Below are 16,947 nucleotides of genomic sequence, written 5' to 3' on the forward strand. Positions count from 1 at the left end.
ACTGTTGATTTTCTTTTTAAGGCTGAACCTGTAGCTCTAAAATTTGAAACCCACAACAGTATTGTTTTGCGATCTGGAACTGGATCATGTCTACCAAGCGCGAAGTGAGTACGAAAATTTCTTTGTGTCGTAATCACAGATTCGTTACTTTTGAAAAATGTTTCGATAACGAAGGCACGATGCTCGCTCGTCCAGTTCATGGCGACAACTGAAATGGCAAGCGCGCGCAGTCAACCGACTACGCTAAGCTGGCTCCCTCTTTATTCGGGCTCAGTGGCGGCGCAAAATGTGGGAGATCATTTTGCCGGACCCTGTAGTAATACTGCAACAAAATTTTTCATTTCTTGATCCTTCCATTTTTTTTGTACCTTCTTGCATTTTTATTTGTTCCCAATAACATTAACTCTATAATGTCTGAGTGTAAGCACATCAATGGGTCGTAAGTTAGGTGGTACATTTATTTTTTCTGCATCGGTAAAAGAAAATTTTTTAAAGACGTTCCATCTACTTGATTCCAGGATAAGATTGTGCTCGGGTTGGTCGGTTCAATATTATCTTCGTTTCTCTTTAATTCAGGTTCGTCTATTTCAGAGTCTATGTCTGATTCAGAGGTCGGTTCATATTCCGACTCAGAGGGCGGATTTACTGCTATTTTTAGACTGATTCTTCTCATTAGGTTGTATAACTCTAATATTCCGAGATATACTAATCTGGAATGATAAAAAATATTGTTATTTTTTTTTTTTGTAAATTTACTAGGTACCTATACCTTTAAGTTCTTGTTCACCTTGCTCACGTTCAATATCATCATCCTCAACGTCAATATTGTTCTTATTTCCACAACTTTGTTCTAAAAATTACATAAACATAACCTTAAATTATGCTTCTATCATTTAAACCCTTTACCTTCAGATTCTAACTCTTCGTACCGTTGCAAAAGTTTTTCTTCCTCCTTTGCATCCATGTTTTATCACTTTTTACACAAAAACAAACAAAATTGATTTCCATAAAATAAATAAAGGTTCACTTATGTACCATACGAGTCACCGGTGATCCACCGAGAAAACACCCAAAAATCGATACGGAACGCATAAATCTCTGCGAATCCAGCGACATCTTTTAGGCAAAGACTGTACCATTAACTTATTGGGCTTGGTCTTTAATAGAACTCAGTAACTTTTTGGTGCGGTACAAGGGCAACTCATTCGTACAAGTCACCGGTGATACATATGGTAGTCAAGGTGTTAAATAACTTAATCGGCTAATACCAAAAACGACTACGCGAAGGGTGCAGGAAAATACTGATCTCGGTAGTGGAGTCCATTATGCTTTATTGATCGATGTGGGAAAAGGTTATAGAAAAGCATACAGCAAGAACTCCTCCAATACACTTGCTGGCAAGACAGAGAGCTCAAGTAGGGAGGGAAGGAATAGAGGCCAGAAACTTAGTCAATGAAAAACTAATGTCCCAATTGAAAAAAGAGTGCAGTCACGCGTGAAATCATGGCACAGTTGAGATTAAAAGGCTAATACCCAACATAAGACCTTGGGTTGTAATTAAGCAAGGTGAAACCGACGCAGTGACCATGAGCAGAACAAAGATATGTTGCAGAACAAACAACTGGTACAGTAGATATGGAAGAAAATGCGCATATTTACAAAAGTATGTGCTTATCATTAAACCAAAAAAGATAAGAGACTCAATGTACGCGCCGTAAGTCCACTATGCGCCTCAACTTGGCAACATCTAAAACCACGATGTCGAAATACAACCAAGCGGCCGACGCGGCGGCGCTCTCCTCTCTTCTCAGCCAGACACCAGAGCGACGACAAGTCCGCGCTCCCCCTTTGTGTTCAAATTACGTAATTTATAACCTTTAATTAAGCATTTAAAGCCTGTTGAATTCCTATGGAATAAAGTCAAAATTTAAAATATACAGTCCGTTTATAACACCCAACTCTAAGAGAGAATTAATGTCCACCGCCAGCCAACTTTTATGACCACTTGAAGTAATGCATCCAGTAGTTCCAAGAAGAAATCCTACTTTGGTTGCTAAGGGGAGCACTTTTAGTCGGCGAAAATCAGCCGCTACCTTTATACTACTAAGTGTCTTTCGAAGATTTCCCCCTCCATAGGTTTTTAGGATAGATTTTTTTTTGGCTAAATCTATCTTAGGATGTAAGCCCAATTTCGTGCCACACATTGGTCTAACTATAGAATTTCTCGCGTCATTGATTTTTCTTTCTGATTTCCTTTTTTTTCTGCCATCAAAGGTCACTTGTAAATGTATCACTTACTACCATACTAATTCTATGTCTTAAAAATAATTTACCTTTTGGTACAACTTCGCCATCTACGCTCCATTCTATTTCATCGGAACCACTTGCGTCACATTTCAGGAATATGTCGCTGCCTTCGGAACCAGTGACAGTGGTAGGAGTGTCCACAAATCTTATTTGCTCTGAAAAAGTAATTATTTCTATTATTGTTACGCTCTTATACACTATAAGGGGTCTTTTAAGAAAATTATGTTTTTTTTTTAAATTATTATTACCCTACGAATAGTAATCATGTTAGTTCCAATGTAGTAACCGTTAGGCATCTGGAGTTCTATTGATGTTTGCCAAGATGCCATAGTAAATTTTAAAAAGAAAATTATGTGGTTATCTATTTTGTACAGTTTAAGTACAAACATTAATAATATGAGAAAACAACATCGTAATTCATCATTCTCTCCATGCTCGGAATATTATTTGTTACTTTTGTATTAATTAGTATTTTGTAATAAACGTAATTATCGAACATCGATGCTATTATTATTAATAATATCTAATAATATCTATCGTGTTTTCATTTGTTTTCATAAACACTGTTTACGTTCGACTTTGTGTTTCTTCTTCGTTAGTTTTGTCAATAAATTTGGGAACTTCCATAAGAACAATTCGCGATAAATGGTGCATTGGAAAACTTGTTACTTAAGCTTGTGTGTGGATAAAGTTTAAAAAAATGGATTCCGAGGTAGGTGACTCTCAGCTTGTTTGACTATTCAAAAGTCAACTGGTGCGACTTCATTGCAACTACTGTTGAAAATTCAAAGTTCTACTTCACTTGTCCAAGCGTTACTCAGAAGTGTGTCTAAAGATTTAACTCGAATAGGCAATAGGAATTTGGACAGGCAAAGAGTAGCTGAGAAGCTTTCTGCCGTACGTGACTTCGATGATGTAAAATTTGCAGTACTCTATTGGGGATTTTGTACTGATACATCGTGACTCACAAATGCATATAAGTAAAAGTGACTATGAGTTCCTTGGACCCTACGAGATAGTTAAATGCCTGGAAAAGGGACGCTACGACATCAAAAAAGTTGGTACCAAAATAATCACTCAGGCAGCCAAAGTACAGCTACGACCATGGCCAGTCCTTGAATGTTGACATTTCTTAGAGTCAAGTATGGACTTAAAAGAAGTTACAGGTTGGTGAATTTCGAAACTGTCACATATTGTGGTGGTATCAGCAAGAAACACTTTATATAATTTTCTGTTGGCTCTACTCCGTTAGTGATAGTGATAGTCAGGTTCTATCAGGGCTGTGGTCTTTACATTTTTAGCTTAAAATTTACTTTGGTCGCTACTCCGTTTGTGATAGAGCCTATTAAGATTTATTTTGACTCTACTCCGTTAATGATGGAGCCAGGTAAAGGCTGAGGTGTTTACGTACAAGTGTCGAAAAGGCTGCGGTATTTTCGAAAAAAAAATTGCTTCAAAGATTTGTCTTCAAGCGAAAAGGGCGACGAGAGCGTCGCTATTGCCAGCTCAGCGCTAGTCCAAGAATGCAAAGACGCATTCGAAAGGCTTGCAGGGAAGTGAGACTGAGGTGGGTCCCAGGACACCAAGGCGTCGAGGGCAATGAGCGGGCTGACGAACTGGCAAGACAGGGTTTCTTTAATCCCTTCGTAGGCCCCGACCTTGTCTCGGTCTTAGCAAAAAACAAATCTCCCAGACACTTAATAATTGGGCCTGGGAAAAAACAAGGAAGAATTGGAGAAGGACCGAAGGATGTAGATAGGCCAAGGAAATGATACCAGACCATGACGGCTCTAAAGCATGGCGACTGCTACCAAAGACCCGACAGAGTATCAAAGACTTAGTGGGAATTCTGATGTGGCACAACAGTCTAAACAGGCATCTACAATTTTTTGGTATAAGAGAAAGCCCGCTCTGTCCGAATTGCGGCACAGGGGAGGAATCTGTTATAGGTGGAGTCCCCTGAGAATGAAAACTTTTGGAGCAATGACACTCCAATGGGAAGGTCTTAGAGATAGAGACTGGGACAACATGTAAGCTTTTATTAAAAGGACGGGCCGACTCAGTGAAGACCACGCATTGGGAGTGGAAGCGTAGGGGTGGGTGATTCTGAGGTTGATATAAAGGGATTGTTCAGGCCTACTTGCCGAACTCTAGCTCCCCCATCCTTACAACAACCACTACTACTAGAGTAAGGGCATTCAGGAAATGCTCAAACCTATCAAGGAAATATATTTGGTCCGAATCAGATATCGGCGATCTCGAAATCCAGTTCAAATACGATTGCAGGAGGTGAATCATCAATGGGCTCACACTTTTCTCTCACTGATTTATGAGTAAATATACACCCCCTCCATGTAACCGGTCTGCCCTACAAAATTTAGAAATTAGATAAAAGTTTTTTTTTGTATATGCGTCACCCCTAACTGCTTCGGATAGCTAGTGCTCATTAAGACACAGGATGCTAGTCTTTGAATTAGATATAAGGAATACCCCCAATTCATGCACCTTTGAACGCAGCGATTGAACATTAAGGTGCAATATGATATTATTAAATTTATTGGCGGCTGTTACTTCTTTCTATTGAGTGACAATGAGTAAAAAACTTTTTTGCAACTACTCCTTTAGGCCAAGCATCGGACTTTATTACCTATGACATAATGTTAGGGGTCAGTCCAATCTTAAGGGACTTGATTCGGTAATTTGATATGTCTATCACACTCACAGGATGGAAAACCCTTAGCATTTAGGTACTGTATAAAGTCTCTGCCCGCCAGGTCGTGTATTTTGGTAGGCGAAGAAAACACTTCGATAACTTAGCTAATATTTTAATATAAATAAACACTGCTGGTTTAAAATAGCTCTAACATGGGTTGTATATAAAATTAAACGTGTTTTGTGGTTTCGATAGTATAGTTATGAAGAGAGTCACGCCAGAAGGACGCACACTAACTTTTTTACATTGCGACCTCTGGTGGCGCTTATCAAAATGAAATTGGGCGGCGTTGCCGTAGTTAACAAAAAGAATAGTTTAAATAGAATTTTTACATAAGAGTTAACAGGTACAAAAAGACATCTTTGAATGAGTTGTCGAGAGCCAGTACTAATAGAAATATCCAGGAGCGATTGTAAGTCACATGGTCGTTCACAGTTGACTGCAAGTTCTTCTTAAGAGAGGGGAATTGGGGTGCAGCTACGTATCAATTATAATATATGTAATAATAATAATAATAATCAGATATTAAAACGATGACTGCTACGGCTGGGGTGTCTCTGAGGAATATCCTTTTCTTCCGATGAGACCTATGGCTCCTGTAACAGTCAGATATACAGTCGAAGGAGAGTGGCAGGGCTCTAAAAGACTTGCATTAGTAAATTGGTACCCAAACGACCCTAGAATTGTAGCGCGTAACTCAGTTCAAACCAATTTATTTCCAACCCGTGTGAGTCATACCTACCATCTAACCACAAAAAAATTACTAAGTCCAGACAAGCAAATTTTGTTTTAAAAGATTCAGAGATTTGGTGGCCGCCAACTTTTAGACAGTGAAGAAGGTAGGGCAGAAATTTTAATAAGAGCGCCACTTGATTTAAATATTTTACACCAAACCCTGATATATTATGATGGTAATATAAGCCCCCCTTAATCAAGAAAATGATGACCTATATTTATGCCTGTACCTAGATCCTAAAAGCTGAAAATAATTCGGGAAAACTCAAATAACAATCCATAGGTCCACCAGATTGATATAATCACCCAAGAATTTACATAGTCACTTCCACTTATATAAAAAAAAAATTAAATTCCACTGAGATATTTAAATTTAGACAATTATTCAAAATGTAATACTGTAGTAATTTTAAGTAAATAAAAAAATTGATAAAAGAATTAAGAGTTACTTGAGGTATGCTTAAGGCGAGGAATTAGTAAAAAAAAAACAAATCCGCACTGAACTACTGTTCAAGGGGAAAATCCAAAACGTGATCACGTGTTGTTTACAAGAAGTATATGTTTGGAGCCTAATTCACAATACCTCACTGGCCCTAAATACCTTTTACAAACTCTAATCAAGTCACATTAATCTAAATAAAACTTTTAAATAGTAAGGTTCGAATTTGAAAGCCTATTAATGGTATGTTGGTGCAATAAAACCTATTAACCAACAACCAACACTATGACTAAATATGTTATTTGTAGCAAATAGCCGATCCCTTACAAGGTGATCCAGGCTCAATGTCAAAATCAATTATGTCGATGCTCGACTCAAATGAAAACCCTCAGGTTAATGTTAATAGACTTAGCAAGAACCCCTTAACGTTTTTGTTTTACATAAAAGAAAATAAACCCATAAAATCAAAATAATAAATCAACCCCCAACCCTAAATCAAACCGTTCAATAAGAGAAAAATAAAATAAAATGTGCAAAAACTTGCGTGTCCTCTAATCTCTTGTGTATTTTGGCTAAGGTAGCTTAACTCGACAGCTCTGGAACCAGTCAGCTACAACCAGGGTAACGACCACATGGGCAAGTCGATTTCAGGCAAGTTCCAATCCAAAATCGCAGAGTCACAATACAATGCTCAGTCCAGGCTGTGTTGAGGCTCACTTCAGCCGGTTGCCAATAGTGTTGGGATGACCAGAAGAAACCAGAGAATAGGAAGAGACCAGAGAATAGAGGAGAGAATGAGAAAAAGGAGAGGCCTTTAAAATAGAGGACAAAAAAAATCAGTAAAATAAATACACAATAAATTCTATGGCAATTACCAACATGTTGCTACATACCTAAGGTGGTGAGCGAGGCCTAGAGTCTCGTTTTGTTGTTAGAAAATTTCAAAATCCCATAAATGCTGTGGGAGCAGCCGACCAAATCCAAAAATATCAGGTCAATCCGAAATCCTCTCGGCTACAACTTCCCACTAGACGTTCATCAAATTAAACCCCAAAACTTGGGAGGAATATTTTTCCATTCAACCGAATTACCGGCAAGTTAAACTTAAATTTTCCTTAAAACCACAAAATGTCGACTGTTCTTTCTGATAACGGGATGGCTACAGGCTGGACAAGGAACTGACAACTGACCAGACAGTGACAGGTGACACTGGCAGTGAACTTGTCACTCTCTCTCTTCGACACGAACTGACCCTGCCTCTTGGTGCAAACTACGCGGAGCCTCACTCTATCAAAATAGAAATTCCGCAATACCACAGCAAAATGATACTGCTCGGATACTAAAACATGGAAAACTAACAAAATTTTCCCAATTGGGCTACGAAATTCCAATTTTCCTCTTACGTCGCTCTGCCTGATTTATGACGCTCCATCATCCGCCAGATGGAAACCAAACTTTAATGGGAAACAGCAACGCCAAAGTATATAGATTTCAACAATTTAATATTTCTTGTTAGACTGTGGCAACGCTGCCAAACCTCCACAACAACAAGTGTGTCAATAGTCATTACTGTCAATCACAGTCACTGTCAATCGGCTAGCAGGGTTAGAAACCAGATGTCAAGGCACGTTCATTTACTAAAACTTAACTTGAAGAATTGAATATACATAAACCGACCTCATAGAAACTCTTGACAAATAAATCAAAGGTCAGAAAGTTCGCAACACCAGGTACATGAATAGGGACTAAGGAAACATAATACGACTAACTCCACAGAGGTGCGCTGACAGGATAGGGTAGGTAAATACATTCCTAAAAATAATCAAACCCCAAAAGCCTTAAAAAAAAAAAATGCATTACTATCAAACCCCAAATTCCATTTATAAAACTGTAAATCACACAACCCTTTCAAGCCGATACCAAAACCCATAAACTTTTGCCCGAATTTATATGAAATCCCATGTTACATGCTTAGGGCAAAATCTGCATGTAACATCTTTAGTTTATACTCAATCAAAAATTAATTTTTAAGTAAATATTTCCAAAATAATAATATATTTTTGGTTGCGTCTTGTTCGAATTTTTTGTAAAAATGTAGGTCTTTTGAAAATAAACGTTTAATTTTTTTTTTGGTTGGTTATTTGTCATGTGTTTTATTTTTATTTACTTTCAGACCAATACAAAAACAATATTTATTGATAATATTTCAAAAATGTTTAGTTTATATTCGAAACATGTTTATTTTTTTATTGGGGTATGCTATACCCCAGCTTACCAATCTTGTGACAATTACCAACCTTACCAACGGAGGGTTAACAATCATCATGCTCCTTCAAGATATTTACCACAACTAGAGGAATTGGTCTCCTAAGCTCTTACCGAACCAAGAGTGGGGACGGATCAAACGCTTGCCGTGGTTTTTCTACCTTATGTAACTCACTGAGTCTTAAAATTGAGCATCTTAACATTCAGCCTACGCTCTGTGAACGTCGTAATATCATTTAGTTAATCTAAACTAAAGTTTAGGTAATCTGTGGTAATATATTAAATTATTGAAGAGGAAAATTGATAATATCTTGGAAAACTAAAGCTTTCCTACTTTTAGTTACAAACATTTCAGGAAAATTATTTAAACATTGATGGAACTTTAGTAGTATTGGTAGCACTAATCTGCTCCCTAAACGAATCTTGCCATCATGTCAATTAAGCAAAATGAAATCTAGAAGGTAAATCTACTAGCATGTTTAATAACAAAATAAAGCATCTACAGAATGAAAGTCGTCGAAAACGAGAGCCCTATTACTTAGGTACTATGCTACTAGCAAAAAAAAATTGTGATAGATTAATATCAATGGTTTTAGTTGTTAAAATGATGGTTGCTAAAGCTGCCCACAGGGAGGAGAACTGTTTTTAACTTTGGTGAGAGGTGATGGCCTTACAGGAATGACCACTTTTTCTCATGAAGAGTGACTGAGGCCCTATGACGGTCGAATATAAGGTCTTTGTACGCAACAGGACGGTCTGAAGATGGAGAAGCCCCTGACATGATACAGAGTAAGGTACACATAATGGACGCTTTGCCTGCTTCACCAGACAATTACTGCGCCTGAATAAAAACGTATTCTGGCACGTAATGGGTCTTTTAACTACATATTGGGGCTTAAAACACTATCTTCAACATCCTAGGCATTTGGACCAAACGAACAAGCGTTCGGAAACCATCATTATGATAACAAAAAATTACAATTTTGATCAAAAGTCTCGCACTTATATTAAGATTAACAATTGGTTACACGTACTTTGCCTCTTAAGATCATAGATAGACCTGATGAAGATCCTACAAAATTTATATTCTTAAAATACAGCAACTTTTATGGAAAGAATATAGATACTCGTATCCGTAGTTTTTTAAGTCTCTTTAAGAAGAAATAAGCGACTACGTTCAGTCACTATAAAAGACCAAAATAGTCCAACTAAACAACTTATATACAGCTCTGGTGTGGTGATCGAAACCACTAGAAATTGCAGCAAAACAGAAGCTGGACAGAATACCAAGACTAGCGTGTTAAAAGTAAGAATCCCTGCCTCTTGAATTTCAACCTGCAGCATTCTCTGTATCCCAGACAATTGTTTTTTTATGGTAAACACAAGCACAAGAGGAAAGTCCTATGTCACTCTTGGAGTGGTGCTTGCGCGAAGATATTTGTGGGCGTTTATCTTGAATCGCTGTAGGTTGTATGCGTCGGGAAATATGTGAGGTGGAAGTCCGTTCTACAAAGAAGATGTTCTCTAGATGAATGAGTCCCGATACAGCGACGTCCTTGGGGTAGGCAGGTGGACTCGATGTTGATGAGCCGCAACTGCTAGACGCGTCCTTCTTGCCGGAACAGCCCTGGGTGGAATCAGGCCTGCCAGCTCAGAGGAGCACTTACCGTGATAATAACGGTAGAATAAATAGAGATCAGCCACCTTTCTCCTGTGCTCCAGACTATCCAGACTCTTTGTTAGTTCTGGTTTGTCGATAAGACGAATAGCTCTCTTCTGTATAGAATCCAGCAGCTTTAAACTATGCTTGGGTGCAGAGCTCCAGACATGCGAGCAATACTCGAGGGAAGGGCGTACTTGAGTTTTATAAAGAGTCAGCAGCTGTTCTGGTGTATACAGTTTTTTCGTTTTGAAAAGCACCGCCCTGACGACCTCGGCAACGTGGTCATGCCAGGACACACTGTTGGTGACCTCGACTCCTAGAAGATGTAAAGTTGATTTCATTCGTAATGTTTTCCCTGCCATAACCAGCTCCGGGCCACCAAGGTTAGTCTTCATCGTAAATACTGCAGCCTGCGTTTTTTTAGCGTTAAAATTGACCAGATTGGATCTTCGTTATAATACAAATATTTTGAAAGTATGAGCAGAAGTTAAACAAACAGCAGGTCATTAGGGATTGGAAATATGCAAAATAAGCGCTTCTTAGATCATAGAAGTTCAAATTGAGTTTCTTAACAGAAATATGCACTCCGATAATTTGGCGGAGAATTCCTCAACATTCTTATGCTACTCTTAAGGCCCATTCTTTAAGTCCAATGCATGACTGATCAGGCGTGATGCGAAGACTGGATAGACTGCTGTCAATAATCAAAGATTTTGTGTCAGCTGGACAGATCATTGATATACACCACGTGTATATCAATGTCACACCATGTGTCAACAATAAACTCCCGAGATCTGCCACCCTCAAAATGGAGATATTGATTCCTGTTAGTCAAGTAAAACAGGAACAGGTTAATGCTCAGATCGTCAAACCCATAGTAAGCGAGCTTCTTAAGAAGTATACCATGCTCCACATAATCGAAAGCCCTCGACAGGTCGTAAAAAGGGGCCTGAGAGCATACACCTCTTTAAAAACCCTCTAGGCACAGGTCCCTGACTGCTGAATTGTTAACCATGTGCATATATAGAAAAGGAAATTATTTCCAAAGTAGACCTCAATTTGTTTATAGTTCTTAGGGTCCGACTTCGAACCTTTCTTATGTATTGGTATATCTTTAGCGATTTTCAGACAATTAACAGCTAAGTTAGACAATCTCGCCAAGGGAACAATAATCAAATTTTTTATGCTTTTATTGATCCGCATATTGAATTCATATGACAATCCCTACTTTGACTACTGACTTCATTTCTACTAAAGACTACAGAAAGGCTATAGATAGGTATATAACAGAGGAGATTCTAATAGAATCGCCACTACGTAGGAATGAGCATGCCTACGTGAAAGGGAAGTCGACGGAAACGGCACTTCACTCTGTAGTGAGCAAAGCTGAAAAAGTCATAGAGAACAAGCAAATAGCACTTGCTCTTTTCTTTGACGTGGTATTTGATAAGGCAAAAACAGATCTGCCAAGCCCTCCTGACCAGAGGCACTCCGACTCATCTGGTCAGGTGGGTCAAAACGGCGCTGAAAGACCGGAAGGTTAGTGCTACACTAGGAAACTGTCGTGTCGAGACCAAGGTGAAAGGCAGATTCGCGCAAGGCAGTTGCCTTTCGCCACACCTTTGGTGCCTGGTGATGGGCAGTCTCCTCAGAAAACAAGAACTTGAAGGATTCTATGCACAGGCATACGCGGACAACGGACTAGTGATGGTCACGGGTAAATTCGTGAACACAGTCTGTGAGCGGATGCAAATGCTGCGTGCGGGATAGTTGAACCGTGGGGTCGGAAGACAGGGCTGTCGGTCAACCCGAGCTCATTCTCTTTACTAAGAGGCGGAATTTGACAGGCTTTAAACATCCCATTATGTATCAGACTCTCCTAGCTTTAAGGCAGCAGGTCAAATACTTGGGAGTTACTTTAGACAGCAAGCTCACGTTTAAAACTCACGTAGAGCAGGCAGTTAAAAAGGCAACAGCCCTAATATGGCAATAACGGCGAACAATAGGTACAAGATGGGGTCCAAAGCCTCACGTTCTCCAGTGGCTTTATACTGCAGTCATACGACCGAGGATCTCGTACGGATCCGTGGAATGGTGGCCAGCCGTATTGAAGGTCATTAACGCCCAAAAGCTGACCAGAATGCAAAGACTGGTCTGCCTAAGAATTAACGGAGCTATGAAAACAACACCTGCGGCACCCAAAAAGAATATTTTTCTTGGGCTACCGGACCTCCCAGTCTGGATTGAGAGGGAAGCCATGGCGGCACATAAGAGGTCAAAGGATAGCGGAGAGTGGCGAAATGTTCATTTAGGACAAGGCCATACGACGATTGCTCTTAGGATGTGTAAGAACATACCAATTCTGACATCCAGATGCACTACAGAAAGTGGCAAACTAAGGTTAAAGAAGGGGTTTCAAGTCGAAATCTTAACATGGAAAGAATGGTCGTCGAACCAAATTAAAGAGCTAAGTGGTTTCCAGGCCTGGTACACAGATGGATCATGGATGAAAAGCACCAATTCAGCCGAAGCCGGAGTGTACAGGATGGAAACGAACACAGGGTAATCCTTCCCGCTAGGGAAACACACCACAGATTTCCAAACGGCGGTGTTTGCTATACTCAAGGTAGCAGACAAAAGAGAGGCATTGGAAGGTAACGGGGGGATTTGCATCTACTTTGATAGTCAAGCTGCCCTCAAGGCGATTCAGAAGCCCAGGGCCAGCTCAGCGCTAGTCCAGGAATGCAGAGACGCATTGAAAAGGCTTGCAGGACACAAGGAAGTGAGACTGAGGTGGGTCCCAGGACACCAAGGTATCGAAGGCAATAAGCGGGCCGACGAACTGGCAAGATAGGGTTCCGTTAACCCCTTCGTAGGTCCCGAACCTTGTCTCGGTCTTAGCAAAAAACAAATCTCCCAGGCACTTAATAATTGGGCCTGGGAAAAAACAAGGAAGAATTGGAGAAGGACAGAAGGATGTAGATAGGCCAAGGAAATGATACCAGACCATGACGGCTCTAAAGCACGGCGACTGCTACCAAAGACCCGACAGAGTATCAAAGACTTGGTGGGAACCTGACTTGGCACAACAGTCTAAACAGGCATCAACACTTTTTTGGTATAAGAGAAAGCCCGCTCTGTTCGAATTGCGGTACAGGGGAGGAAACTTCATACCTACTTGCCGAACTCTAGCTCCCCCATCCTTACAACAACTACTACTACTAGAGTAAGGGCATTCAGGAAATGTTAAAACCTATCAAGGAAATATATTTGGTCAGAATCAGAGATTCATCAAATCTGATCCCGGCGATCTCGAAATCCAATTTAAATACGGTTGCAAGAGGTGGAACATCAATGGGCTCTCATCAATTTTCTCTCACTGATTTATGAGTAATTATACACACCCTTCTATGCAGCTAAACTGCACTACAAAATTTAGAAATCAGATGAAAGTCTTGTATATGCGTCACCCATAACTGCTTCGGATAGCTAGTGCTCATTAAGACACAGGATGCTAGTCGTAGAATTAGATTTAAGGAATACCTCCAATTCATGCACCTTTGAACGCAGCGATTGAACATTAAGGTGCAATATGATATTATTAGATTTATTGGCGGCTGTTACTTCTTTCTATTGAGTGACAATGAGTAAAAAACTTTTTTGCAACTACTCCTTTAGGCCAAGCATCGGACTTTATTACCTATGACATAATGTTAGGGGTCAGTCCAATCTTAAGGGACTTGATTCGGTAATTTGATATGCCTATCGCAGTCAGAGGATGGAAAACCCTTAGCATTTAGGTACGAGAGGACATCCTTGACTGAGTTATCGAGAGCCAGTACTAATAAAAATATCCAGAAGCGATTGTAAGTCACATGGTTGCTCACAGTTGATTGCAAGTTCTTCTTAAGAGAGGGGAATTGGGGTGCAGTATGTACGCACGTAATAATAATAATCAGATTCTAAAACGACTGCTACGGCTGAGGTGCCTCTCCCGTAAGAGATGATGTACTAAAATCTGGTCATATGCCTTATAGGAATATGCTTTTCTTCTGATGAGGCCTATGGCCCCTGTAACAGTCAGATATACAGTCGAAGGAGAGTGACAGGGCTCTAAAAGGCTTGCATTAGTAAACTGGTACCCAAACGACCCTAGAATGAAGGGGACAGAGCTGGTGCAGGCTCGTATACATATGCCAGACGTACCTACTTGCTTCGGAAGAAAACTTACTGCAACATAGTCGTCTGCATGGATACCAACGGCGAGATTAAATCTATTGTAATCGAAAACGTAGTCTTCAACTGGTGTGTATAATAAAGGAACTGGTAAAGGAGGCTACAGGGTTTAGCTTGTCTAGGTGTCTGACAATCTAGCGTATTGTTAGTAACCAGAAAACGGAATTTCTTTCTGGAATGGATTTTCTGTACTTGTCGCATCACTAAAGAGTCCAACAACAAGACGCTTTGGAGATGGACAGACGCTGCTGGCATGATGTAGACTAATGTACGCACATAATGGACGCTCACCAGACAATTACTGTGCCTTAATAGACCATAATCTGGAAAATTGGACACTATCAGTTACGAAACCATTTTTAACACCCTTACAACTTATCCACCAAGTATTGCGGATAAATGCCGTTGGCGTTGGGAGGAGAAGACACCGCAGACTACGTCATTGGGAAGTAAACAGTCCTTATAAGTGCTAGATTCAAATATCTGGGAAATAATTACAGTAAATCTTTGACTCACTGATTGTTTTTAAAGCTGTTGGTCTTTAGTAACTCTGGACGGGTTCATCACGAAATCAGCCCCGTGGTTACCCTCTATCCTCAAATTAAAAACGTCACATTTTTTCTTAAAACTCACATTGCTCGCACAAAAATCGCAAAATCCTAAACCAATGCACTATCTACTACGAAGCTATGTAAGGGAGATGCATTACCTTTTTTCGGGGATGACGATGGCCCCGAGGTACGGGGTCTATAAGTGGTAAAATATATAGGACGAGGTTTTATTATAGTCGGTTTCGAGTAGACCGGAGGCTCAATGGGGTCAATTTCTTCGAAATCGAAATTTTCCTGTGCTGCAACAAAAGAATAACAGCAATCAAATTATTAGAATATCCATAAACCAGAAAACCCTAACAATGTCTACAAAGCTTCACGTACTACTAAATTAAATATAGAAAATTCATAGGAAATTGTTGTTTAGGATAATTGTACGTATTTGGTTGATTAGTTGATTGGGCTACTGCAAGCTTTAGCCTGGTGCTATTTATTATATGAAATAACCCACCCAATAGGGTCAAATATATGGTGGACCGAGTTTGTCAATAGCTTTAAACCGCTCTGAAGTATAATAAACCAGCTGTGTGTGGACTATACATTCAAATAGTAGTCTATGAAAACATAAAGGTCAAGTCCACTGGCTTAGCCAAGACAGAACAATGAAAGGCATTAGAATCTATACCAAAACCAGGTATGTTGAGCCGAGCACGTACTATGTCAGGTATGAAGACCGAACTGACGACTTATTAGGAGGTTAAAATTACCTTATTAATAAGAGTTGAGTAGGCTTGTGTCGTCAGCAATTTGAATATTTCTGGAAAACTCACTCGGTGTACTTTTGTACATCATTGTGGCAAGTAGTACTACTATTTTTTTCCAAAGAGTTCTACAGTATTTCAGACATCCCAACGTAGGCCGAAAAAACTTTTTTTTTAATTGTAAAAAGCGCTATAGCAAAAAGGATGCGTTTTTTTCAAAAAAACATAATAAACAAAAAATTTACGACAAAAAAAATCCAGTCGGGCCCAGGGGCACTTCAAGGGGCTTTTTTTTTTAATATTATTTTTTTAAAAAGCCCTACCGAAAAATACATTTGATTTAACCTCCTTATAACCCAAAAAAAATATTATAAAAAAATAATAATTTTTAGCCGGGCCCATGACCAATTTTCTTAGCTGAGAATATCGGTCCGCCCTCGTATATGATCTGATTATTATTTTAAGATCGTTGAGCTACACGCAGTCGAACCATGGCCTTTGGTTTAACTTTAATCTTTAATTTAGTTCCCTGTGAGTCGTTGTCTAATGCGGACTGTTGTTGCGAGGTGCGTCGCTTAAAAGTAGTTGTGTTTGTTGTTTTTTTGGACGTTATTAGTGTTTTTATGGACATTATAAACTCTAATTGTGATTAGAACGTGACGTAAAGTTATAATGTCAAAAAAACTTAAGTAAAAACTCGTGCAAGTGCCACGTGCCCAATATTTGGCAATTCAAAAGACATTCTGCCAAATGCAGCTTCCGACGTACGAGGATGTGATGAAATGTTATTTGGAAGTTCGATTGGAGTTGAAAGATGACGGTAGTAAGCAACCGCCAAGTACTACAGTTGCCAAAGTTGTTGCGAATAAAATAGAACATGTTTTTGAAGGTGGTAGACAATGGTACAGTGAAAACATCTGGTCGAACTTGCATTGTCTTATTTATTTAATGTAACACGACGTTTCGGTTGGTAAGTATCTCATCATCATCTTGGCACTAATGTTTCCGGACTAGCTACATGGCTCCTGCCGGTCTTCTAACTGTTAATTTACCGAGATTTAGGCGCCTATCTTTTGTTTATGCGGTTTGCATCAGAGTGCTTTGGTTTGTAAGGCGCGGAGCATGGGAATTGACTGTCGGGACGTGAAAAGGTGGGTTATATTTATACCTTTGGGTCGCTCTGGGATTGGTGGCTCGCCCAAGCGCAGGCCACGCCCCCCAAAAGCGAAAACTGCTGATCCTTTACGGTGCACTTTATAGCGGAGAGAGCACAGCAT

At 39.6% G+C, this 16,947-nt stretch overlaps 1 protein-coding gene across 2 annotated transcripts in view; it reads right to left on the reverse strand.

The window, feature by feature from the left end:
* Positions 1-16,947, reverse strand: part of LOC126747387 (hemicentin-1) — a 106,695-nt gene that overhangs the window by 54,789 nt on the left and 34,959 nt on the right. Inside the window, exons 5-6 of one of the 2 annotated variants that reach the window (XM_050455972.1) lie at positions 15,068-15,208; positions 2,334-2,462 (exon numbers count right to left, since the gene is read on the reverse strand). In XM_050455972.1, the coding sequence (XP_050311929.1) occupies positions 2,334-2,462; positions 15,068-15,208 (270 nt within the window). The remainder of the gene's footprint in view (positions 1-2,333; positions 2,463-15,067; positions 15,209-16,947) is intronic. The other variant, XM_050455973.1, reaches the window with a different exon arrangement.

Source organism: Anthonomus grandis, chromosome 19 (genome assembly GCF_022605725.1).
Source record: "Anthonomus grandis grandis chromosome 19, icAntGran1.3, whole genome shotgun sequence".
Classification (NCBI taxonomy): domain Eukaryota; kingdom Metazoa; phylum Arthropoda; class Insecta; order Coleoptera; family Curculionidae; genus Anthonomus; species Anthonomus grandis.